Below are 27,798 nucleotides of genomic sequence, written 5' to 3'. Positions count from 1 at the left end.
TCGGGAAAGCTGTTCCTGGATTAAGGCACAGATGGTCCTGAATAGTGAGTTGCAGGTTTCCCTAAAGTCCTCCTCCCCCGAACCGCACTGTGGGTCTGAAAGGGCAGAACTAGGATAAATGGAAACAAGCTAGAGACGTTTTAGTTCAATAAAAAGAACTTCTGAAAAGAGTTCTTCATTACTAGGAATGTTCCAGCAGAGGTTTCCAGGATGTTTCAGATGGCATTCAAGCATCTCAGACTAGGTCAGCCTAAGAAATAGGCAAGGCTCCGGCTTACAAAGAGCAAAATGAAATAAGCATATGAAACGCCTAGCGCAGTGCCTGGTGCCTAATAGATGCATAGCAAATATTAGGTTCTTCCCATCCTGAGAGTCCATGGGTCTATGGTCACATTTTTGGATGTATTTCTGGAGGGGTAATTGGATACATTCCAGATTCTTCCAGAAGCTCACAATTTTCTTACATGGGACCATTGAGAGAGGAAGGGAAGGGGAGGAAAAGAGGCATGTTCTCTTTGCTGCTGTCAGCAGCTCCTCCCCTGATTGGAGTTTTCAGCACCGTCAGGCAGTCACTGGTTTGGGCTTCATGCTACCCACTACCGCTGAAATCACTGCTCCAGCAGCCTTTGCTCCTTCCATCAGGGCATGCTCCACCTGCAAGGCAGATTAGTCCACAGCACACTCAGTGACAATCCCAGGCTTGTGCCCTGCCCTCTCCCGACCTCACCTCTCCCCTTCAGGTACTGGCCTGCCTGTAGCTTTTTCCTACAGGAGGAAGCAACCTGTGCTATCCTTTATTTCCAGAGATCCCAGAGCTGCAAGAGACCTAGAGAAGCCAGGATAGCCTGAGACAGACATCAGAGGCAGATGCACTCCCCTTTGCCTGGAAAGCATCCAGGGCTTCTGGTCCCCTTCCTTCCTCAGAGCCATTTGGCCCAGGGTCTACCTCCAGTGTGGGGCTCAGAGCAAAGGATCTCAGAGTGGCACAGTCACTTAGGCCCTCATTCTACATACAGGGAATCTGAGAGCCAGGGAGGGGAAGTCACACAGTGAATTAGCATCCACACTCAGATCTGGGCTTAGGTCTCACTGTAACCATGGGACCAGTTTAAACTGACCCCGTCTTATCAACAACAGAATGTTAAAGTAGTTTTCCAGGGGCAGTGAGCCAAAACTACAAGTCATGTAGCTGAGCATACACAGAGGAGAAAATTTTGATCTGAAATAACACCTGGAACCAAAGATTCTCCCCAACAGAACCAAAGGACCGAGACACAACCAGGACTTGAAAGCTGCACTCTCTTCAGAAGCGAGGGGTCCGTTGTCGGGGAAGATGCAGTGTTAAAGCCCCTTTCCACACCTTACCATAAACGTGTAAATCCTTCCAATCAAAACCTGCCCCACCAGCACTTCTGTGTACCAGTCTGTTCCCCCTAAACTCTTAAATTTCACCCCAAACCCTGGACAGGGGAGACAGATCTGACAGCCTTGCCTCCTATCTCCTTGCTGGTCAATCTCACAATAAAGCCTTTTCTTTTCTCAAAGCTGGTGCCATAGTATTGGCTTTCTATGTGCATCGGGCATCAGGCCCTCTTGCTTGGTAAGGTCATGACTGCCGGGCTCAGGCTCCTTAGAAGGGCCTCCTATAATCCTCTTAATCCTTCGGGTCTTCTTTTTGTGTACAAATGTTCATGGAATGGGAGACCCCTCATACCAGAGCCCACCAAGCCCCTAGCACTGAAGCAAGACCTTGCAAGAAGGGAATGAGACTAAGAGAGAATGCAGAGTGTAAAGGAAGAAGATGCAGAAAGTGGGAGGGTGCGGGGGGGGGGGGGGAGTGGGTGAGGCCTGTCAATCTCCACGGAGAGATGGGATAGTGATAGTTGAGAGACCAATATTGGGATTTGAGCCAGTATGTTAAAAGAACCTAAGAAACACAGGAAAGAACGTGGAAAAATTATGTTTCACCTTTCACCCTGGATTTTTTCCAACTATTAAAAAGACGATAATAAATACTTCCACTCGTCTCATGGGATTTAGTAAGGATCAAATATTGACCAGAGCAGCTCATATTGTTACAGATATGCAGACTCTCAAGGCTCTTTCACTTGTACTGTACCACGTTTATCACCATCCTACATGGCGGGGGTCACAAATCCACATGCAGTACGGGCCAGGCAGGTAATGTGGGTGAAGGTGGTAGGTGGCACACCTAACCCAACGCACCCATCTAAAAGGGCAGCCACTACGTGGCCCCACAGAGTGTCAGCAAGCGGGAATGCGGGCCAATGGCTTGATCAATCAGTTTTTCAAGACAGTCTGGGAATCCACATCTTTTTATACAAAATTTCTATATTTTTAAATGTTGGCAAGTAATTCAAATTAAAAAAAAAATACTGTTCATCCAAGCAAAACATTCTGTGGGCCAGATGTGGCCTACAGGCTACTAGTTTGCAACTTTAGCAATAAAGTGTCTTCTTAAGTCTATCTCCATTTTGTAAAGGAAGAAATGGTCTCAGAAATAAGATGGCCTGACCAAGGAGACCATGCTAGTAAAGCACAGAGCCAGGACTCCACCTAGTGGTTTTACTGTTAAGCCTTTTGCCTTTTCTACTCCTTCGTGGGACAACAAGGGGAAAAATACCTCCCGAACTGTAGGTCCTGCAGAAATAGAAAACCAACTAGTACAACAAATGATACGAAAACACTGATCACCGTTCTGATCTCTGATAAGATGACAAGCCCACAAAAGCTCAGTGGGAAGCCATCGTCAGAGCCAATGGAGCCATACCTGCTGGCTCCTGGGCACACCGTATCGGAGGTTGTTGACAAAGTGCTCACAGTTCCCTTCGATCAGGCTATACTGCACTATCTTGTTGATCATCTGTTTTGTACGCTGGATGATGTTGTCCACAGGCAGGGGCAGGTAGGTCCCATCCAGCTTGTTATTGATCTTCCAGGAGCAGCCATGCAACACATCCTCCAGGCGACTGTATTTTACGACGGCCCGGTTGCTAAAGATGGAAGTGATGCTGCCGGCCTCAAATTCCTCACCTAGAGACCAAAGATAAACAAAAGTTGGAAAGCCACAAGGGGTAGCAGGGCAGAGCACTCCAAGACGGTGGGTAAGCTGCTTCCCTTTGGGGTCTTGGTTTCACCATCGAGAGAAGGCATGGCAGAGGATGGGGAGTTGGGTTAAATGAACTGAAAAGGACCAACTTTCCCAAGAAGCCTTCTGCCCTGCACTGCACTCCCCATCTTCCACCCCCACAGCAATCTTTTTTCTCAAACACTCTAGAGGCACCTTACAATGTGGCCCGGGACTCAATCTTGTGTTGTACAGACCTGACCAAGTCCTAGGATTGGAGTCTTCTTTTCCTAACCAGACTTCAGTAATCTTCACAAACGTGTGACGAGCACCCTGTGTAAGCGTCAGCTCCTGGGAAGGGGCTGTCACGTGCTTCCATGACAAGCCTCCGTCTGGAGCCATGGCAGAGGCACAGGTGAGGCCAAGCAGACAGGGCTCTGGATGGTACCCATCCCCACCCACCAGCTTCCCCCCGCAACCCCCCCAGAGCCATTTCGCCTTTCTCTCTACTCAAACATTGGGATTTTCATTAACAGTTTAAAAACAGAGTTCCATAGCTTTGAAAAAAGAAATGTTTGAGAGCTGCTATATCATCATATTCAGTCCTTAGAGGAAACAGAGACTCAGAGAGGGCCAGGAACCTGCCCAAGGTCGAGGGGGTGGTAAAAACCAGGACTTTTTCTGCTGCAATCGTATGGATATGCCAATATGTGAACCCTCCCCCTCTGTAAGTTGTCCAAGAGCAAGAAATATCCCTTGTTCTTTTCTTACGTATTTGAAGAAAACCTGCTGGTTTTACAAAAGCTGGCAGTAGGCAATTCAACTTTCCAGAACAAAGAAGACGGAATTCATTTTTAGAGAAAGATCTAAGGGGAGAGTGGAGTCCTAACTTTTAATGGATCTCTTTGGTTGTACAAGAGGGAGGTTCCTGGATTTAATCTGGAAAGGAGAGGTGGTGGAGTGTGTAAGATGAAGCAATTTTTCCATTCTTCATGCACCCTCTGAGTTGGGAAATGGGGAAGGGTGTGAGTGGATGGGGCAGAGAAATGGGGAAGGGTGTGAGTGGATAGGGCGGAGAAGAAGCGATGGGGGCAGGACTCTGCTCTGAGGCAACGTCCCAGCAAGGGGAGAGGCTAGGCCAACGGAGGAGGGCAGGATGCAGGGACAAGAGCAGTGAATAAGGTGTAGGCACAGGCCCTTGGTACCGGTGCCCCTCCATAATTTAATCTTGAATGGGGAGAACTTTCCCAAGATATAAAATTCAAAAGCCACCAGAGAATATGCAGTGAAGCCCCTCCCTCCCTTCTCCCAACTCCTCCAGGTCCCATCTCCCATGGTGACCACTGTGGCCAACGCTGCTGAATGCCCAGTTATAAGTTGTTTCCCATTCTATGCTGTCATCTTCTGTTATCACTACCCCCAGCCCCGAGCAAATCTCCTCTAAAATTTAGCTAGCCACTAGCTTAATCTCAGCCTTGTGCTAACAGTGCCTTGAGAAATGACAGGAGAAACTCTGCCCACCCTGAGGGTAGAGCATCCTGGGACAGGTTGGAAGAGCAGGGAGACAAGGTGAGGGTGGAGGTAACAAAGGTGATCAGGAAGCCGGAAGCAGAATTTGGAGACAACCAGAAACAAGCAACAATCAGAACACGTAAGCATCTGTACTCATCCTAGGGAATCCTCAGAAATATGAGGAAGGATACCAAATTGTGGCCAATACAAATGGAGGCTCATATTCTGAAACTGGCATTTTAAAAGAAAGGGTGGTCTAAGCAGTCGGGGAAGCTGGGGGCTACTTTAACTTGCATCTCTCTGAGAGCTGGACACCGCAGTTTTTGGTAGACAGAGACCAAGCTCTATCAGACAGTAAATTAGGGTCCAGTGGTGCTTTGGGTCATTTTATCGCTAAAGGGCAGCAGCTGAGGAACACAGTAATTAGCTGTACTTCTTTTTACTTTGCTAACTTCAATATCAATAATTCAATAGAGTATCCACTCTTACTCGGGGGAGCCAGATGGACCACACAGTCGTCTTCCACGTAGATGGCCCAGTGCTCGTAGCCAATTCGGAAAATCTCAATCAGGTCTCCAGGTCTGGGTTTTGGTTTACCCTAGAATGGAAAAAAATAAAACAAAATAAAGAAACCGCGCATGCCCAGGGAACTCCAGAGACCCTGTTTGAGGATCAGCTACAGGTCAGCCTAAAGACACTGCGTTTTGTCACTTCACAGAAACCCAGGCTACGGAAACTCTCTTCACACAAAAGACCAAAGGACCTCTCCCCGTCCTGCTGTCCCTCTCATTATTAAAGCCATCGAGGCTAACTGTGCCACTTATCAATGTATTGCCTCTCACTCTGAATGCACCCTCTGAAAACGCTCTGTGATAAGTGATGGAACTCCCCTATAAGCCTTTCTCCTTGAAACTGAGCACCATGTTAAGTTTTCTCAATAGAGGGCATTGGAGGGACATTAAAAGAGGAAGGCGAGCTCCCGCAGTTTCTGGCTTGGGGTGGCGGAATGATGGTCAGCAGGCGGGGTGTGAGGACATCTAGTAGAGCTCTGCCTGAGCCCAGAACATTCTATCCCCATCAGTCTTGCAGCCTTGGCCTGGCAATAACCTTTGTGGGGCCTTCTCAAGAAAGAAATCAGTGCCCAAAGGCCTTCTGCCCCTGCTGGTGTCTCGAGTCCCTGTGTGGATTACCTGCATGGCCTGCCTGTGGCCCAGAGGGTCCCCCCTACTCTGCATGCCCACCCCAGCAGTTTCCGATAGTCAGCTCCCTGCCTACACTCCAAAGGGTTGCACTTGCCCAGCAACTGCAACGGGCTCCAGCCTGGCCAAACCAAACTTCTCTGCTTCCCAGTGGGTGGACCATACTCTCCAATGTGGTCTGAAGCTCTTCAAGCCTATCCCTCCTTGACTACTCTTCCACAGGTCTGGGAGACCATATTGAGTTTCTTCACATTTTACAGTTACTCTTTTATCATAGTTTAATAACTCTTTACATTAAACGTCCCCTGTTTAACCTACCATGTGGTGTCCATCTCTTGATTGAACCCAGACTACTGATGCACTATCTCTTCAAAGAGCCCTGGGGGAGCGAGACTGTTCATCTAAGAGACATTGTGTGTGTGTGCATGTGTGTACACAATACAGTATTGTGCACGTGAAAGTTCGTTAAGAGAGTAGATCTCATGTTAAGTGCTCTTACCACAATTTTTAAAAAAGAAAGAAAGAAAGAAAAAAGAAAACCCAGAGCCTCTGCCACTGCAAACCCAAACTAACAAAAGAAAAAATGAACTCTCATAGTCCATATCCATCTCCTCCAATAATGCGCATCCCTCCCAAACTGTCCCCAAGTTTGTCCGAGAATGATACTGGGGAGAAGCTCTGCTCACGGATTCTCTCCCTTAGGAAGTCAGAGCCAGCAGAGAGATGTGAACCATCCCACCCACCCATCAACTTTACAATAATGTCCTTGCTTGTCCCAAGTTTGCAACAATTTGCCCATTTAGTCTAAGTCTAATTTCCTCGAGGCTATATCTCTCTTCCAGATTCCCAGCCCTATTTCCCTGGCTGAGGACAGCCATTTGCCAGGGCAAAAGCTCACAGAAGTAAAAGAGAGTTTTTCACCTGTTTCTTTTAAGGCTTTTCTGAGACATAATCTACATCCCATAAAATTCATGCATTATAGCGGTACAACTCAATGACTTTTAGTAAATTTACAGTTTGTGCAACCATCACCACAATCCAATTTTAGAACATGTCCATTACCCGAAAAAGATTCCTCATTCTCATTTCTCATCCCCAACCCCAGGCAACCTTGTCCCCATTAGCAGTCACTTACCTTTTTTCCCTCTATCCTCTCTCCCAGCCCCAGGCAATCATTAATCTGCTTTCTGTCCCTATAGATTTGCCTTTTCTGGACATTTCATATAAATGGAATCATATAATACGTGGTCTCTTGTGTCTGGCTTCTTTCACTTGGCATACGGTTTTGAGGTTCATCCATTTGAAGCATGTGTCGGTACTCCAGTATAAGGATACACCACATTTTGCTTAAACCACTTTGTTCTTTTTCAGTACTATTTTGGCTATTTTGGGTCCTTTGCCTTTCCATATAAATTTTAAGATCACCTTGTCAATTTATATCCCCTCTCCCCTCAAAAAATGCCTACTGGGAGAGGGATTTTGTTTAATTAACAGACCAATTTGGTGAGGATTGCCACCTTAATATTAGAATTTTCCAATCTACAAACATGAAATGTCTTTTCATTTGTTTAAATCTTCTTGACTTCCCCTTTGCGATGTTCTGTAGTCTTGCTTTCATGTTAAATCTACTCCTAAGTATTTTTATGCTGTTATGAATTGCTTTCTTAATTTCATCTTCAGGTGGTTCATTTCTAACATGCAGAAGTACAAAAGATTTTTGTGTACTAATCTTGTATCCTAAAACCTTGCTGAACATATTTACCAATGCTAATGGTGTCATAAGTGTGTTTTTGTGGATTCCTGAGGATTTTCTACATTGAATAGATGTGTTGAGAGTGGCCCTCGTTGTCTTACTCCTAATTTAGTCTTTCATTATCAAATATGATGTTAATTACAGATTTTTTGCAGATGCACTTTTTCAGGTTGAATAAGTTCCCTTTGATTGCTAATTTTTTAAGATGATTTTTGTCATGAATGGCTGTTAGATATTGTCAAATGCTTTTTCTGGGTATATGGAGATGAGCATATTATTTTTGTCCTTTACTCTGTTAATATGGTATATTACATTAATTGATTTTGAGGTGTTTCACCAAACTTGCATTCCTGGGATAAATCTCACTTAGTCATGGTGTGTAATCCTTTCTGTATGTTGCTGAATTCAATTTGTCGGTATTTTGTTGAAGATTTTTACATGTACATTCATAAGAGATATTAGTCTCTAGTTCTTTTCTCTGTCTGACTTTAGTGTCAGGGTTATATTGGCCTCAGAGAATGAGTTGGGAAGGATTCCCTCCTCTACTTTCAGAAAGAGTTTGTGAAGGATTCGTAATTTTTCTTCTTTAAACATATCGAGGAATCCTCAAGTGAAGCCATCTAGGCCTGAGCTTTTCCTCATGCAAAGATTTTTATTTACTAATTCAATTTACTTGCAGTAGGTCTATTCAGGTTTTCTAGGTACTCTTGAGCCAGGTTTGTAATTTGTATCTTTCTAGGAATTCGTTCATTTCACTAGGTTTTCTAATTGGGAGCATCAAGCTGTTCACAGGATTTCTTTATTATCCTTTAATTTCTACAAGATTGGCAGTGGGTCCCATCTTTCACTCCTCATTTTGGTAATTTAAGTTCTCATTTTTTTCTTGGTCAATGTAGCTAAAGGTTTGTCGATTTTGTTGATCTTTTCAAAGAACCAACATTTGGTTTCATGATTTTCTCTACTGATTTCTGCTTTCTATTCCATTGATTTCTGCTCCAATATTTATCCTCTCTTTCCTTCTGCTTGCCTTGGGTTTAGTTTGCTTTCGTTTTTCTAGTTTCTGAAAGTAGGAACCTTGGTTGTTCATTTGAAATCTTCCTTCTTTTTTTACACAGGCAATTACAGCTATAAATTTTCCTCTAAGCACTGCTTGAACTGCACCTCATAAAATCTGATATGTTCTGTTTTAACTTTCATTCTACTCATAGCATCTTCTAATTTCTCTATTTTTCTTTTACTTATGGATTATTTAGAAGTATGTTGCTTAATTTCCAAATACTTGTAGAATTCGCAAATTTCATTCTGTGATTAATTTCTAATTTAATTTGATGTGAACAAAGAAAATATTTTGTATGATTTCAATCTCTTTAAATTTGTAATCTAGAATATGGTCTATCCTGAGGAATATTCATGTATGCGTAAGAAGAATATGTGTTCTGCTATCGTTGAAAGGAATATTCTGGAAATGCCACTTAGGTCAAGTTGGCTAATATCATCGTTCAAATCTTTTATCTACTCACTGATTTTCTGTCTAGTTGTTCTATCCCGTATTGAGAGTGGACTACTTAACTCCCCAACTATTATTTCTGAATTGCCCATTTCTCCCTTCAATTCTAACAGATTTTGCTTCGTGAATTTTGGGGTTATGTTGTTAAGTGTGTATACATTTATAATTGTTATATCTTCCTGACGCATTAATCTTTTTATCATTATAAAATGTTTCCCTTTTTCTCTAGTAATATTTCTTGTCTTAAAGTCTGTTTTGTCTGTTATTAGTAGAACCATTCCAGCTGTGGTTACTGTTTGAATCTTTTTACATTCTTTTACTTACAATCTGTTTATGACTTTGACTCTAAAGTGTGCCTCCTGCGGATGGCATATAAGCAGATCTTGTATTAATAAGTCAGATGGTCTCTGCCTTTTGTGGAGTGTTTAATTGATTCAAGTTTCTTCCTGTTGACTTGAGTTACCATCTGATGTCATACCTTTAATGCAAAATAGCTTCATTTCAACCCGCCCCCTGGGGCTACTATTGTCATATTTATTACTTCTTTGCATGTTAGAAGACCCACAACAGAACTTTATGATTATTGCTTCATTCAATGGTCTTTTAAATTAGAATAATTTATAGAATAAAATATAAAATATAGATTTATTCTCTTTTATCATAATAACCTATGTAATTACCTTGACTGTGCTTTGTATTTCTTCATGTGGATTACAGTGACTATGTGAAGTGACTTCCTTTCAACCTGAAGATCTTTCTTGGCTGGTTTTTTCTTCCAGTGAGAAAGATTGGCCCTGAGTAACATTTGTGCCAGTCTTTCTCTATTTTGTATGGGGGATGCCACCACAGAATACCTTGATGAGCAGTGCATAGGTCTGCACCCAGGATCAAAACCTGCAAACCCTGGGGCACTGAAGCAGAGCACACGAAGTTAACCACTACGCCACCGGGCCAGCTCCTGATATTTCTTCTAAGACAAGTCTTCTAGCAACATAGTCTATCAGCCTTCATTTACCTGAGACGATCTTTTATTTTTGAAAGATAGTTTATTGAATATAGGATTTTTGGTTGACAGTTTTTCTTCTTAAGCAGTTTCATACACCATCCCACTGCTTTATAGCCTCCATTGTTTTTGATGAAAAGTCAGCTATTAATTTATCATGGTTCCCTTGTACATGATGAGTCTTTTTTCTCTTGCTACTTTCAAGATTTTCTCCTTGTGTTTGGCTTTCGACAGTTTGGATTCTGATTCCCCCCAGGGCTGGTAGCTGTTGCTATTTGTTTGGTTTTTTAGTGACTCACCTGGACTAATTCTGTGATATCTGTTTCCCTCACAGCATGCAACCATTGATGGATCTCCTTAGGTTGTTTTTTGTTTGTTTGTTTGTTTGTTTTTGTTTTGTTTTGTTTTGTTTTATTGAGTTAATGATAGGTTACAATCTTATGTGATTTCAGTTGTACATTAATGTTTGTCATTCGTGTTGTAGGTACACCATTTCACCCTTTGTGCCCACTCCCCACCCCACCTTTCTCCTGGTAGCCACTAATCTGTTCTCTTTGTCCACATTTTTAAATTCCTCATATGAGTGGAGTCATACAGAGATTATCCTTCTCTAACTGGCTCATTTCACTTAACATAATTCCCTCAAGGTCCATCCATGTTGTTGCAAATGGGATGACTTTGTTCTGTTTTGCAGCTGAGTAGTATTCCATTGTATATATATACCACAACTTCTTTATCCATTCATCTGTTAATGGGCACTTCCATGTCTTGGCTATTGTAAATAATGCTGCAAGAACATTGAGGTGCATAGAACTTTTGGAATTGCTGACTTCAAGCTCTTTGGATAGATACCCAGTAGTGGAATGGCTGGATCCTATGGTAGTTCTACTTTTAATTTTTTGAGGAATCTCCCTACTGTTTTCCATAGTGGCTGCACTAGTTTGCATTCCCACCAGCAGTGTATGAGGGTTCCATTCTCTCCACAACCTCTCCAACATTTGTTACTATTAGATTTAGATATTTTTATCATTCTAATGGGTGTAAGGTGATATCTTAGTGTAGTTTTTTTTTTTTTTAAAGATTTTATTTTTTCCTTTTTCTCCCCAAAGTCCCCCGGTACATAGTTGTGTATTCTTCGTTGTGGGTTCCTCTAGTTGTGGCATGTGGGACGCTGCCTCAGCGTGGTCTGACGAGCAGTGCCATGTCCGCGCCCAGGATTCGAACCGACGAAACACTGGGCCGCCTGCAGCGGAGCGCGCGAACTTAACCACTCGGCCACGGGGCCAGCCCCTTAGTGTAGTTTTGATTTGCATTTCCCTGATGATCAGCGATGATGAGCATCTTTTCATGTGCCTATTGGCCATCCGTATATCTTCTTTGGAGAAATGTCTGTTCATGTCTCCAGCCCATTTTTTGATTGGGTTGTTTGATTTTTTTGTTGTTGAGTTGTGAGAGTTCTTTATATATTATGGATATTAAGCCTTTGTCAGATATATGACTTGCAAATATTTTTTCCCAGTTAGAGGGTTGTTTTTTTGTTTCAATCCTGTTTTCATTTGCCTTGAAGAAGCTCTTTAGTCTGATGAAGTCCCATTTGTTTATTCTTTCTATTGTTTCCCCTCTCTGAGAAGACATGGTGTCTGAAAAGGTCCTTTTAATACAGATGTCAAAGAGTGTACTGCCTACGTTTTCTTCTAGAAGTCTTATGGTTTCAGGTCTCACCTTTAGGTCTTTGATCCATTTTGAGTTTATTTTGGTGAATGGTGAAAAAGAATGGTCAATTTTCATTCTTTTACATATGGCTTTCCAGTTTTCCCAGCACCATTTGTTGAAAAGACTTTCTTTTCTCCATTGTATGCTCTCAGCTCCTTTGTCAAAGATAAGCTGTCCATAGATGTGTGGTTTTATTTCTGGGCTTTCAATTCTGTTCCATTGATCTGCGCACCTGTTTTTGTACCAGTACCATGCTGTTTTGATTACTGTAGCTTTGTAGTAAGTTTTGAAGTCAGGGATTGTGATGCTTCCTGTTTTGTTCTTTTTTCTCAGGATTGCTTCAGCAATTCGGGGTCTTTTGTTACCCCATATAAATTTTAGGATTCTTTGTTCTAATTCTGTAAAGAATGTCATTGGCATTCTGATTGGGATAGCATTGAATCTGTAGATTGCTTTAGGTAGAATGGACATTTTAACTATGTTTATTCTTCCAATCCATGTACATGGGATGTCTTTCCATCTCCTTATGTCGTCATCCAATTCTCTCAGAAAGGCCTTGTAATTTTCATTATATAGGTCCTTCACTTCCTTAGTTAAGTTTACCCAGAGGTATTTTATTCTTTTTGTTGCGATTGTGAATGGTATTGTGTTCTTGAGTTTTCTGTTAGTTCGTTATTAGAATATAGAAATGCTACTGATTTATGCAAATTGATTTTATACCCTGCAACTTTGCTGTAGTTGTCGATTACTTCTAAGAGTTTTCCAATGGATTCTTTGGGGTTTTCTATATATAAGATCATGTCGTCTGCAAACAGCGAGAGTTTCACTTCTTCCCTCCCTATTTGGATTCCTTTTATTCCTTTTTCTTGCCTGATTGCTCTGGCCAGGACCTCCAGTACTAGGTTAAATAAGAGTGGTGATAGAAGGCATCCTTGTCTCGTTCCTGTTTTCAGGGGGATGGCACTCAGTTTTTGCCCATTGAGTATGATGTTGGCTGTGGGTTTGTCATATATGGCCTTTATTATGTTGAGGTAGTTCCCTTCTATGCCCATTTTGTTCAGAGTTTTTATCATAAATGGCTGTTGGATCTTGTCCAATGCTTTCTCTGCATCTATTGAGATGATCATGTGGTTTTTATACTCCTCAGTTTGTTGATGTGGTGTATCACGTTGATTGATTTGCGGATGTTAAACCATCCCTGTGTCCCTGGTATGAATCCCACTTGATCATGATGTATGATCCTTTTGATGTATTGCTGAATTCTGGTGGCCAAAATTTTGTTTAGAATTTTTGCATCTATGTTCATCAGTGATATTGGCCTGTAGTTCTCTTTTTTCATGGTGCCCTTGTCAGGCTTTGGTATCAGCGTGATGTTGGCCTCATAGAATGTGTTAGGAAGTGTTTCATCCTCCCTAATTTTTTCGAATAGCTTGAAAAGGATAGGTATTAAATTCTCTCTGAAAGTTTGGTAGAATTCCCCAGGGAAGCCATCTGGTCCTGGGGTTTTATTCTTTGGGATGTTTTTGATTGCTGTTTCAATCTCTTTCCTTGTGATTGGATTGTCTGCTTCTTCTTGAGTGAGCTTTGGGAGATTGTAGGAGTCCAAGAATTTTTCCATTTCCTCTAGGTTATCCATTCTGTTAGCATAGACTTTTTCGTAGTATTCTCTTATAATCCATTGTATTTCTGCAGAGTCTGTTGTTATTTCTCCTCTTTCATTTCTGATTTTGTTTATTTGAGCTTTCTCCCTTTTTTTCTTTGTAGGTCTGGCTAGGGGTTTGTCAATTTTATTTACTTTCTCAAAGAACCAGCTCTGTCTCATTGATCCTTTCTACCGCCTTTTTCATTTCAATAGTATTTATTTCTGCTTTGATTTTTATTATTTCTCTCCTTCTGCTGACTTTGGGCTTTATTTGTTCTTCTTTCTCTAGTTCAGTTAGGTGTAGTTTAAGATTGTTTATTTGGGATTTTTCTTGTTTGTTAAGAAGTGCCTGTATTGCGATGAATTTTCCTCTTAATACAGCTTTTGCTGTATCCCATATGAGTTGGTATGGTATGTTATCATTTTCATTTGTTTCCAGGTATTTTTTGATTTCTTCTTTAATTTCTTCAATGATCCATTGCTTTTTCAGTGGTGTATTGTTTAGTCTCCACATCTTTGTGCCTTTCTCAGCTTTTTTCCTGTAATTAATTTCTAGCCTTATAGCATTATGATCAGAGAAGATGCTTGTTATTATTTCAATTTTTTTAAATTTGTAGAGGCTTGCCTTGTTTCCCAACATATGGTCTATCCTTGAGAATGTTCCATGCGCACTTGAGAAGAATGTGTATTCTTCTTTTTTAGGATGAATTGATCTATATATGTCTATTAAGTCCAATTGTTTTAGTTTTTCATTTAGCTCCACTATTTCTTTGTTGACTTTCTGTCTGGATGATCTGTCAATTGATGTGAGTGGGTTGTTGAGGTCCCCTACTATTATTGTGTTGTTTTTAACATCTTCCTTTAGGTCTGTTAATAGTTGCTTTATGAATCTTGGTGCTCCTGTGTTGGGTGCCTAGATATTTATAAGCGTTATTTCTTCTTGATGAAGTGTCCCTTTGATCATTATATATTGTCCCTGTGTGTCTCTTTACCTGTCTTATTTTGAAATCCACTTTGATATAACACCTTTCTTTTTTTTTTCTAAAGATTTTATTTTTTCCTTTTTCTCCCCAAAGCCCCCGGTACATAGTTGTATATTCTTCGTTGTGTGTTCTTCTAGTTGTGGTATGTGGGACGCTGCCTCAGCGTGGTTTGATGTCCGTGCCCAGGATTCGAACCAACAAAACACTGGGCCGCCTGCAGCCGAGCACGCGAACTTAACCACTCAGCCACAGGGCCAGCCCCAACACCTGCTTTCTTTTCCTTGCTATTAGCTTGAAGTATTGTCCTCCACCCCTTCACTCTGAGCCTGTGTTTGTCCTTGGGGCTAAGGTGTATTTCCTGGAGGCAACAAATTGTTGGATCTTGTTCTTTAATCCATTTTGCCACTCTGTGTCTTTTTACTGGAGAGTTCAATCCATTTACATTGAGAGTGATTATTGATGCATGTGGACTTAAAGCTGTCAATCTGTTGCTCATTATCTGGCCTTCCTGCTTTTCTCTTCCTGTGTGCTTTATCCAACCCATTTGATACTGCAATTTCTTATGCTGGGTTTCTTAGATTTTGCTTATTTATGTTTTGTGTCTTTGTTCTGTTGTTTAGTTTAGTGGCTACCCTGAAGTTTGTATCTAGAATCTCATGTATAATATAGTCTATTCTCTGGTGGTCTCTTACTTACTTGGCCTAGACTAATTTAGTCCCTTTGCTCTTCCCCTCCTAAATTATTATTTTCACTTCTTGTTCCAACTTGTGTTATGAGTGTGTAGTTAGAGTGATAAGATCATCTCTGCTTTGGTAGTTTCCTTACCTTTATCCTAATGCTATAGTTGAATATTTGCTATCCTATTCTGGTTCTATTTATCTGTCTCCCTACTCTGTGGTTTGTGACCCCTTTCTCCCTTTTTTCTTTTTTCAGGTATGAGAGCCTTCTTGAGGATTTCTTGTAGTGGAGGACTTTTGGTTACAAATTCCCTTAGCTTTTGTTTGTCTGAAAAAGATTTAATTTCTCCCTCATATCTGAAGGATATTCTTGCTGGATAGCATATTCTTGGCTGAAGATTTTTATCTTTTAAAGCTTTGAATATGTCACTCCATTCTCTCCTACCTTGTAAGGTTTCCGCAGAGAAATCTGCTGAAAGTCTGATAGGAGCTCCTTTGTAGGTAATTCTCTTTTGTCTTGCAGCCCTGAGTATTCTTTCTTTGTCATTCATTGTTGCCATTTGTACTACTATATGCCTTGCAGTAGGTCTTTTTACATTGAAAAATCTAGGAGATCTGAAAGCTTCCTCTACACACATTTCTCCCTCAATCCCTAGATTTGGGAAGTTCTCTTCTATAATTTCATTAAGCACACTTTCTGCTCCATTTTCCTTTTCTACGTTCTTGGGAATTCCTATGACCCTTAAATTCTTTCTCCTCATGGAATCTGCTATCTCTCGAATACTTTCCTCATTCCTTTTAATCCTTAGCTCTCTTTCTTCCTCTGTCTGGAGCCATTCAGCCTGTCTATCTTCGAGTACGCTAATTTGCTCTTCTACGGAGTCTACCCAGGCATTCAGGGAATCCATATTCTGTTTTATCTGGTCCACTGTGTTTTTCATCTCTAGTAATTGTTTGATTCTTCTTTATAATTTCAATCTCTTATGTGAAGTAACTCCAGAACTCGGCTTGTTTCTCTATCTTTCTCTCTACCTCATTGAGTTTTTTGATTATAGCTGCTCTGAACTCATTTTCATTTAGTTTACCTAATTCCAAGTCCTCCGGACTTAATTCTATGTTTTTATTATTTTCGTTCTGGTCTGGGGCTTTTATAAATTTCTGGATGGTAGAGGAGCGGGTTTTTCTCATCGTGGTAGAATTCGGTTGCAGTTTCAGCCTGTCGCCACTAGATGGGGGTCAAGTGCCGCACTTTCTGAGCTCTCCGCCTTCGGACAAGATGGCGGCACCCAGTGCACTTTGCCAGGGCCGGGGTGGTTTCTCTCGCCACGGATCTGGATTTGATCAGTTCTGTTCTCTGGTCTCCCGGGGCCCTGCATTTATGGGGTCCCCGTGCAGGGAAGCTTCCCCCCTTCAGCAGGTTTCCACTGTACCAGTGGCGGGAGTCCTAGACGATCCCCTGGTCATGCGGCCCCTCCCCTGCTCCTTCCCAGACCGGTGCAGTGATCCCAGTTTCTAGGGGATGGACTGATATTCTCTCCTACTCCATTCCAGCTCCTCCGAGGTGGGCAGCGGGGTTCCGTCCTCTGTCTTTTGATACTGTAGGTCTCTGAGTCCTGGTATTAGGTTCATTAGCTGAAATTCAGGGTTTTTTTCAGTCCTGTGTTGTACTTTGGAGGGGAGAGAGTCAGCTCACCCCGCCATTTTGCTCCGCCTTAAGTTTGTCTCCTTAGGCTGTTTTGTTTTTGTTGGTTTTTGGCTTTTCTTGCTCTCTTAGTTTGTTTGTTTAATGAGGAAGATTGGCCCTGAGCTAACATCTGTTGCCAATCTTCTTTTTGTGGCTTGAGGAAGATTGTCCCTGAGTTAGCATCTGTGCCACTCTTCCTCTATTTTTGTATGTGGGATGACACTACAGCATGGCTTGATGAGTGGTGTGTAGGTCTGCACCCAGGATCTGAACTTGTAAACACAGGGCCAGCAAAGCAGAGCACAAAAACTTAACTACTAAACCACAGGGCTGGCCCCCTCTTGCTCTTATCTTTAAGCCTGGCTTCCTGGATCAGCATAGCTTAATGGTCAGCCAGTGACTGGTCAGAGGTTGAGCCATATCTTGAGCCAGTGAGGCTTTACCCTTTGCCTACGGAGCTCTGTGTAGTTTGGAGAATTCATTCAAGGTTCTAAAGTTTACAAGTATTTCCAGGTTTTACTTTCTGCATTCACAAGGCCTCACATTCCTCCAGGAACTGGGGACTCATACAGGCTGCCTCTAGTCTCCAGTGAATGTGTGTACAGCCTTGTGCACCCCTTTCAGACCACCAGGTATATGTGGCAGCTTTACAAGACCCTCTTTAAATATCTTATTCCACGTTACATTTCTGGGTGATCTGGCAGTCTATTGCTTGTCTTAACCAACATTGCAACATTTGCCTAGTTGCAATTTTGGCCTTCCATGATTCTTATCACTGAGGTCACTGTTGTTTTCCACAACATCCCTGGGCATGGAATTTTCCATACTCTGCTGCAAATAAAGTCAGTTGATCTCTGCTGCCACTGCCCGTCCTCTTGGCACAGCCCACCCAGCCAGGTACAACTTCCCCACCACAGAACTGGGAGGTGGGGGAGGGGGTGCTGAAACACTGCAGAATTCCACTGTTCTGAGATTTCAAGATTCCATAGACTTTCTTGAATTAACAGTCTTCAATTTATTCTATGCCTTTGGCCAAATTCCAGAGTCTTTAAATGGTTGTCTTTGATAATTTTGTCCAGGTTTATCTTTACTTTTTGGGGAGATTTTCTGAGATCCTCATTTAGCCATTCCAGAAGTCCTGCCCACTTGAGGATATGAGTTTTTATGGGCACAAAGCAGACCATCTACACTAAAATATTACATGGAAGGAATTGAGGCCAAGAGAGAAGGGCTTTGTCCAACGTTCCACAGCAAGTCAACAGCAGAATTACAACCAGAACCAGGTTTCTGCCCCCATGACCAAACCAACTCTGTCTTCTTCTGCCTTGAAAATACATCAGCAACCAAGCACCCAGTAGAGGGCGCCCCAAACCAGGATTCTCATCCAGAAAGCAGAATTATATTGCAGGAGACAAAACCAGACTTCATTTTCCTTTACCATAGGCCCAGAGAAAGAGATGTGGATTCATCCCTCCCTAAAATCTAGAGGGTGGTAGTATATCGAGGACAGTGAGAGCTAAGGGTTGGGAAGACAGCTCATAAATAATGGCACAGATCACAAGTGATGTGATGATGGTGGATGGATATGGAGGACCAGGAGTAGTCCAGGGCACAGGTAACAGAGCAAGCAAAGAGAAGGAAAGAGTAGAGAGCAGGAGGAGGTCTTCCTCAGCCTATAAAATAGATTAAAAAGAAACAATGAGCAAATTAATAGGATCCTCTTTGTGATTCAAACACTAAGAAGAATATAGCATTTTAAGCAATGCCTCTGTCCTGATAAATGGCAAAAAGAGATGAGAGTCATGTTTTAAAATGTCCCTAAAGAATTCTGAATTTCAAACATTTTTAATTTCATTTAAAAACTAGTTCTAGGTCAATATTTACATGTGCTGACACAGGTAAACAGTTAAATTATCTTTCATTTAAATTTAAGCATATACAGATCTTTGATTCATAGATTTTCTAATTGTTTTTCCCTTCTCAACATGTTTAAATGAGAGAGAAAGAGAACTTATTAAGTCCAATGTCTTTGCACGGACAAATGCATTAAGTGAGGCCATTTCTGCTCCTATCTACACATAACACAGGAAAGCCCATGCTCACTGATACAATAGCCTAAAGACCATTAATATCTAAGCCCTGATAGTAGGCTGGAAAAAAAAGAAAGGATTGAGGACAAAGGATGAACAATAACAACCTCCTGCAGGTTCAGGAACTCAAATCAATCAAACTCTGTTTCAGGCTATTTCTGACACTGATCAGGGCGGGATGGTAGCGGCGATGGTAATGTCATGGGGCAGGTTTTGCTGAGTCAGTTCCAAGGCACACCCAGATGAGACTTCATGTTACCCTTGAACCAACCCCTGACTCCTCACTCTACTGAGCACAAATTCCAATACCTGAGAGTATTGACCAGCGACATTTACCCTCCAGAGTGTCTCATGGAAGGCAGGGCTCCCAGAGTCTACTGAGCCAGGTGGACAGTCACATACATTCTTCCTAGGAGTCTGCAGTTCCCCTATGGATCCATCCCCCACAAACCACCCCCCTCTATTTCATTCCACCCAGCTGGGTCATTCCCGCTGACAACAGCGGCAATCAATCAATCAATACCCTTGCTGTTATTTCCTGGAATAACTGCCAGTAGGAGGACAGCACAATTCACTGTGATGCTAGTCTAAGCCAGAAAACAATCCAAAGAAAGCCATGTACTGGTCATCAAGGATGTTAAACAAGCTTTTGGTACAGGAAGCAGAAGGCTCTGAGATCGAGGGAGTGGGGAAGAGGTGGGAATTTTAGAATTTTAAGGAGTTGTCTTTTGTTCTTTAATACTCTTCACCTGCAGTGTAGCCACTGGATGATGGGCTAGTACAGTGAAAACCTGAATGGGATTCACGACAGACTTAACAGTGATCTAGAGTCACCCACTGTCTTGCTAAATTTTCTCCCACTGTAAATCGATTACATTGAGCCTTGGGTTCCAACTTTGGTTGCAAACGGAAATGACCTGGGGAGCTTGAAAAAACTGATTGGTGTGGAGTATGGCCTGGGACCAGTTTTAAGGGCTCCCAGGTGACTCTAATGGCAGCCAAGGTTGCAGCCATATTGGAGGCTTTCCCAAGGTCTCATCCATCTTTTTTCCTCTACTTTACCCTCTCCCCAGCATTCCATGAACCTCAGTAAAGTTGTGCATAGCCTCCGGGGAGAACTCCAGTCCCAAGAGATGCTTCAATCTCCAATTCCAGATTCAGGTTTCTCTGCCCTTTTTCTCTTTGGAATAAAACCTTCCATCATCTGCTAATTATTTCCTTTGCACAGAAAGGGAACCCAGCTTTGGCCCTTCTCCCAGAAACAGGCACCCAGTTAGGAAAATTAGTCTTTCACAAGGCCCCTGGATAAGAGTTTCTAAAAGAATTATCAATCTGACAGGTGTGGCGCAGAGAAGTGGGTGGAAGGTTTGTTCCTGCCTGTGGCATGTGACAGGGAGGCAACAGCAAAATCACAAAGAACATTCCTTTGAACTCCTGGGAGTAAAAACATGAAGCCCCTAGACTGTCTCTAGGACACAGACTCTCGGGTCAATCTCTGACCAGGCATAGAGCCGATGTGGAAAGCTAGGAGCAGAAGAAAATCATCAAGACACAGGAATTAGGAATTTCACACTCAGTTCTGATCCTAACCCAGATGATATCTCAGAAATAAAACCCAGAGCCTCAAATGTTGACATGACACAAGAGAGAGAATATGAGTTAGAATAGTAGACAGCTACAGACTCATAGAAAGAAGACAGGATTTGTTGTCACGAGAGCTGGTTCAAATCCCATCTCTGCCACTTACTAGCTGTTCAACAGATCTTTAGTAGAACTTCTGAGAGAGCAGAGATATTGTTCTTTACAATTTCAATGTTAAAAGACTATTATATGCCCAATGGAGTGCATCACTCCTAATTACTCTGTTATGAATCTATCACTGTGAATTTATTTCTAATCCATTGCAATGAATACAATGGTTTCATTCACTCTCAGAAATTCTCCCTTTATGTACTCAATCAACAAATATTTATCAAGAACCTACTATTTTATGCATTGGGAATATAGCAGTGAATAAGGATAACAAGTACTCTGCCTTCTGGTTAGAGGGAGACAGGTAATCAATAGGCAAATGACTATATAATGTGATAAGTGCTATTAAGGCAATAGATGGGGTGATATGATGGAGTGTTATGTTGCTGGGCTGCGGGAGACTACTTTAGATAGTATGCATAAATTGTAGCGGTGGTAGACGGTTGGCATTCTTCTGATAACAGCCCTCTCATTTTCCTTTGGGTAATTTCTCCCTTCCTCCCATCCATGTGATTCTAGTGGGGATGCCAATCATGGCACCTTTGTCAGCCCGGACCAGAGTCTTTCCCTTGGATTTTTATATGGAAAGCAAGGGAAGAGATGCTCTCTCTATTTTCTCTGGGATTGCTAAACTGGGCCTCTCTTCCTCAAACCCCATGGAAGAAACTGTTTTCTATAGAGGTAAATGAAGCCATCAACCTGAAAGACGCCAAGAGGAGAGGTGGGCAGACAGAGGGAGGCCCGGACAGTGCAGGGGCCCAGATCCTGGTTCCAGTTTCTAAAGAACCCTGAGCTGCCCAGGTTCCTACAGTGAGTCCTCCCTGAGCCTCAGCTACTCTAGTAACTTTCCAATAAAAAAATCTCTTTTGACTTATACTAGTTAAAGCTGGTTTTCTATTACTTACGACAAAAATCCCTTGTTCATGTACTCATTTCCTCAACAAGTATTTACTGAAAATGCACTATTTGCCAAATACGATCATAGACGACTAGGATCAGTGAACAAGGAAGAAGTGGTACCTCCTCTCGTAGATCTTATATTCTAGTGAGAAGAAAACAGACAAATAAATGAACAAGAAAACATCAGGTCAGAAAAATTGCTGTCATCCAACCAAAACAGTGGTGTGGCAGAGGGTGACTGTGGAGCGACTCTGGGACACATGGTCAGGTGAGAGCTCTGTGAAGAAGACTGAGGCTGAGAACTTAGAGGTAAGAAGAAAATTCTGTGAAGACCTGGAGGATCACTCCAGGCAGGGGGCAGCACAAAGACGCTTGGGTGGGACAGTTCAGTGTGGCTGAAGGACACTGAGGGGGAGAGAATGTCGGATGAAGCTGTAGAAGAAGAAGAAAGGGACCAGATGATGGTGGAGGTGCAGGCCTTTCCGGCATGAACCAGACAGGAAATGAGAAGTGGGAAGCTGGAGACAATGAGGGCAGACAAGTCTTTCAAGATCCTGGATGCAAAAGGGAGAAGCAGCATAAAGTGGGAAATGAAGAGAAACAAGGGGTCCAGGGAGGGCATTTTCAAGACAGGAAAGACAACAGCTTGTGTAAGTTCTGGGGGTGAGGCTCCAGGAGAGGGGAGATGGAGAGGGCAGAGAAAGAGGATTAATGGGCAGCAAAGGGATCCCAGAGAAGTGGGAGGGGCCAAGATCAAGAGCACTGAGGAGGAGCTGACCTTCAGATAAAGAGGTCGGAGAGGGCCTTTCCCAAGACAAGACATGTATTGGTCTGTTCTGGCTGCCACCACAGACTGGGCACCTTAAGAGAAATTTACTTTCTCACAGTTCCGGAGGCTGGGAAGTCCAAGATCAAGGAGCCAACTCAGTAGGTTTCATTATGAGGCCTCTTCTCTTGGCTTGTAGGCAGCCGCCAGTGCCCTGTATGCTCACATGACTATTTCTTCATGTGTTGAGAGAGACAGCAAGCTCTCTGGTGTCTCTTCTTATAAGGGCGCTAATCCAATCCTATCAAATCAGAGCCCTACCCTTACGATCTCATTTAACCTTAATTACTTCTTACTCCAAATGCAGCCACACTGGGGATTTGGGCTTCAACACATCAATCGGGGTGGAGGCACGAACATACACTCAGTCCGTAACAACACATATGGGCTGGATTTGAAAACCCAGGGAAGAGCAGTCCTAGCAAGCTGGTAATTGCAAAGGCCCTGAGGAAGGAAAGACTTGGGTTCATCTGACGTACAGAAAGGAGGCTGGGATGGCTGATCCAGAGTGAGCAGGGGAGGGGATGATACACAATGAATTTGGAGATGATACATAGATGGAGAGACTAGAAAGAAAAAAGGAGAAAATATGGGCAGGGCAGGGGTGGACCTGTGTCCATGGCCAGCAATCTCTAAGGCCTCACTTGAGGAAAAGAGCTGGCGTTCCTCATGTGCTAGGACCTCAAGATGCATTTATTTCATCTGTCCTATCTTGGCATTAATTCACCCTGTTACATAAGGCAGTAAGTAATTCCGTGTATTTTAAAGCATATGTACGTGGCTTGGGGAAAGCAGCAGAAACAGGAGTCAAATGAGAGAAGGACTGCGTCCAGTGCCTCAGAACAGCAGGGGAGAACAGGAGACATTAGAGAAGGTGAAAAGTAAACATGTCCATCAAAGATACGTGCACAGACCTCAATCAGGTTAAGATGAAATCAGAACCGCTTGAAGTGAGACATCCCGGCAGGTTTTTGTCCTAACACTCTACAGCAGGGAAAAGTAAATGAAACCATGTATAACGTTATACAAAGTTTCATATGGGGAGCTGGTGATGACGTCACTTATCACATTGTAATGTAAGTTCTTATCTTCTTCCTATTTCCCCAAATTATCTGTGAGAACCTTGAAGGCAAGGACAAGAACATCCTCCCAGACCTCTGCAGGACAAAAATCTATAGAAAAGTAATGCTATATAATCCTTATTTCACTCTATTAAGTGAAGCGGTACCTGAGGTTTACTGTAAATATTCAAACAAGAACAAGATTACCCTTCAACCTTGTTCTCAACACAGACACAGATGAAAAGAAGTTAATCTTGTTAATTTGCTCTTTTCTTTTTTAACCTGGGGGTGACTCAAGAGTCACAAGATTTATGAACTTATTTTTGCAGAAGAGAAAGAATGCCTTTAAGGAAGTTATGATCACCAGATAATCAGCCCCCAGCTGCTGCTGACGCCCAGAAGTCTGGTTGTCCAGGGGCTTATCTGGAGTGAAAGAAACATGGATTTCCCCTTTGTTTCTCTAAATCTCCTCCTCCCAAATCCCTTAGCTCTATAATGACCCCCTGCTTTCTTCATTGTTAAGGCAGATTTGAGAGAACCTATCCTCCCACCTTCTTGTTTTGGCCAATTCTAATAAACCTTTCTCCATCTCCAAGCACTGCAGTCTCAGTGACTGGCTTCTTGCACATCAGGCACACGAACTTGACATTAAGAAGTTCGCTATCATAAGTAAAATCCTATTCATCTCACTATATTTTTGCCAGTAACATTAAGTCTTACAGGCCTGCTTTTTTGCTTATAATGTTATCAAATGAGATTCTAGAGCCTAATCTTAAAATGCAAGTCTTCCTAAATTTCTGCTTAAAAGGAGTCTTCTGAAGTCTTGAAGGCAAGGCCACCCTGCAGCTACAGAGGCAGCAGCGAATTTCTGCATCATAAAGCCTGCTAAAGAAGCTGACTTGATAAAGTATTAAATTGAAAACATTTACGAGAATATCAACCTTGTTACACTGTGCAATATGGAGGTTTCATGAACATTCATACCTATTACCAACTTGCTCTGTTCTCTGTTAATATAAATCAGTCCTTAGACTATCACTTGAACAAAATGGTCTGAAAACATTCTAGAAGTTTCTGTAGTGTCCTGTGGAAATACCCTTCAAGGAGAAACTGAAATTCTTATTTGTGGTTGGGCTTGACAATTCACTGACCAGTAATAACGTTGTCATCATCGACACCTCTGTATTCCTAGCCAATACAGTTTAGACCAACTCACTTGCCACTTTCTTCTAGCATAGAATCAACTGGCACTTTCCTCTTCTAGCACGCAATGAGAAATAAAAACCTTTGACTGTCAGGATTATTATTTTACTGAAGAGACCAAGAGTCTCGCCTCCCTTAAATGAGTATAGTGCATAGAGTCATAGTGAACCCGACAGTAACCAGGATCATCAAGTTCTCGGCAGAACCTGAGCATCAGGAATCAAATCGCACTAAAGCCACGGCTAGAAGACACTTTCAACAACACTGGGTCCAATCTCTCCATTTCAGTTGTTGTCTGGGGATGGGGGAGGGATGGGAAGACGGATGGATTTACAAAGGGGCACAAAGAAGGTTTTGAGAGTGATGGAGATGTTCATTATCTTGACTGAGGGATAGCTTCACGGGTGTAGACATATGTGCTAAAACACATCCATTTGTATATTCTAAATACGTGCAGTTTATTGTGTGTCAGTTACACGTATGTCAGCTATACCTCAATAAAGTTCAACAAACAGCAGAATAAAGCTGTTTTTAAAAAACTGAAAAGGTATAATCAACATCCTAACTCAGTGTGCAGTTCAACCTGCCACACAGTCTTGAGAAAGTAACATACAGTATGCAGGTAGAGAAGAAGTCGCCGGGAGGTTAAAGCTATGCGCTGTCTAAGAATTCTCCTGATACCCACCTTAGCTGCTTGCTTTGTCAATTTGCCTGCCCTCGTGGGTTTCGGGGTTGAATTCCATTCTGCCCTCTTCTGGTTCGGTGTGATCTCCAAGTTAACTACGACCTTCTCCCTAAATGAATTTTGTGGTCATAGAGTTAACAAATAAACATTATTTCACAATTATTGGAAATTCCGTATTCTTTCAGATTTGTGAATTTAAGATATCTTTCAGTTTTGTGATTCCATGAAACATTTCCCCTGAAGCTTGTTCCTATAATGCCATTAGCTGTTATACAAAATAATTGCTGTTTACTGCTTTCCAGATAATTGTTTAAAATGCTAACGATAGCAACGAGCAGCTTTCGGGGGGGGGGGGGGGGGGGGGGGGGGGTTTTTTTTTTTGTTTTGTTTTTGCTAATAATCTTTTCTAAATATTTACCAAGGTGATACTTGCACAAAGCTTTTTTTTTCTTTTTTTTTTTTTTTTGGAGGAAGATTAGCCCTGAGCTAACATCTGCCACCAACCCTCCTCTTTTTGCTGAGGAAGCCTGGCCCTGAGCTAACATCCATGCCCATCTTCCTCTGCTTTATATGTGGGACGCCTGCCACAGCATGGATTGCCAAGCGGTGCCATATCCGCACCCAGGATCCAAACCGGTGAACCCCGGGCTGCCGAGAAGCGGAACGTGCGAACTTAACCCCTGTGCCACCAGGCGGGCCCCTACACAAAGCTTTTGAAAAGTGGTTCCAGAACATAATAGCTTATAATGAAATGCAACCTTCCCAGGCTAGTAGGCCAGAAGCAAGCTCCTTGAGCCCTTGAGCTGTTTCTTCCAATAATTAGCTCCATATTTCGGAGAAATCTAGTTGAGTCACAAACACTGTAACCATAAGTAACGTGAAATAAATCAGTGTATTTTGTCCCTTGAAACAAAGTTTTACGGGAGACAAGTGAAACTGAAGGCAAGAATACGCTTTTGGGGTAGCATAGTAGAGTGAAATATATCGGAGCCAAAAAGACCTGGATTTGAATGCTGGTTCAGATACTTGCTGCCCAGCACTGGGTTAGTAAATTAATCTGTCTGAACCTCAACTTGATTATCATATGTATACACCTGGAACATTACCAACCTAAAATGGCATTTTCTTTACCTTTCCCCACTCTTTAACTTTTCTCCAAAAGTACAACGGGGGAAGGGGGAACCCCTCACTTTTTCTATAGCTCTTCTCGAAAATTTCAGCCCCTCAGAATTTTAAAAAGAGGCAAACATCATGTTTTTAATGAAAGCGAGTTGGGGAAATTTGCAAAAAGGTTGCATCGTGCATTAGTTAGTGAGGCCAGCTGGCAATACTGTAAGCACCCTTCTTAAGCAATTTAGTTCTCAGGGGTCTGGAGAAGGCCCTGTGGCTAGCAACTACTGCAAGGCAGCCTCCTGCCAGCAGGTCCCCAGGCCTGGTCACAATCTGTAACTACCGTGAGCACTCCAGCCTTCTGCCTACTGGTTCGTGGTAGGCTGGTTCGCACAGAAACCATCTCAGGATTTGTTTTACAGAAACACCATCAAAGTCAGTTCTTTAAAGACTTTTACCAGCCAAAGACCCAGTCCTTCCCCGCAAAGAATCTTACCCCTGCTGGATGCTTCTGCCCTGTTCTAATGTGCCCTGCTCCGGCTGCTTGGGCGAGAGCTGGACCAATGCTTGAGAGTCCCCCGATTCTTCTAATTCAAGAAAAAAAAAGAAAACCTGTATTTAAACTACAATTGCCTTCTATGGGAATGAAACCTGTGAAAGAAGAGTTGGAGCCATCACCTTGACTGCTATACGAAGGTGGGGGTCCCAGCTCTAGCCTAGAACGTGCCTGGCTCCTGCCTAGTCCTCAATACACTTTTGGATGAATGAGGGGGATCCTGGGACGATACTGGAGAGGGCTCAGTTCCTCTGGAAAGAGAGACTGTGGAATTCCCGGGGACAGAACTGGGGAGAGGACGAAGTCAGAGTTGCCTCTGTCCCAGATCGCAGGAAGAGACCTTGGGTCTAGGCCCCACAGCAGAAGTTTCTGCGGAGCCAGAGCGCTCTTAACTCTCCCTGCCGGGCAGCTGCCACCTCTGTCCCACTTCCACCTGAAATACAGTAGGAGGGTAGATACCCGAGAGGGTCGCTGGATGCCTGGCTCGCTGTGATTGACTCATAACAAATGATCATTCCGAAATACGCACTCATTACGGTTAACAGGCATTTCACACAATCAACAAATATCTACGAGAAGGAGCCTTGAAGGCAGCTATGGTGACGCTCCTGGGTCTGACAGCCCGCGGGGACCTGGAGAACGACCCGGAGGGCTTCTAAGCCTCGGCGCGGCGGCTCGGTGGGGAGGGGACCCATTCCTGGGCACCCCTGTTGGGGCTCAGTTGAATGGCCAGGAGCAGGTTGACTGTCATTTGGTCCCATACCTGCGGTTCTTGAGGCGGGTTTGGGGCGGGACCTGGGGAACTTAGACAGGCTGGGCCTGCACTCCCCCCCGGGGGCACGGCTCAGGCCCAT

General features: G+C 42.9%; 1 protein-coding gene across 1 annotated transcript; it reads right to left on the bottom strand.

Annotated features, from left to right (window-relative positions):
• Positions 1 to 561: 561 nt before the first annotated feature.
• PLAAT5 (phospholipase A and acyltransferase 5) lies at positions 562 to 27,798 on the bottom strand. The gene is given in 7 exon segments (XM_046642997.1): positions 562 to 654; positions 2,792 to 3,054; positions 5,090 to 5,198; positions 25,279 to 25,387; positions 26,885 to 26,986; positions 27,558 to 27,639; positions 27,642 to 27,798. Coding segments are annotated over 7 exon segments (915 nt in total).

Source organism: Equus quagga, chromosome 17, assembly GCF_021613505.1.
Source record: "Equus quagga isolate Etosha38 chromosome 17, UCLA_HA_Equagga_1.0, whole genome shotgun sequence".
In the NCBI taxonomy this organism is placed as follows: Eukaryota; Metazoa; Chordata; class Mammalia; order Perissodactyla; family Equidae; genus Equus; species Equus quagga.
The sequence above is the reverse complement of the archived record's forward strand: the minus strand, read 5'-3'. Positions and strand labels throughout refer to the sequence as shown.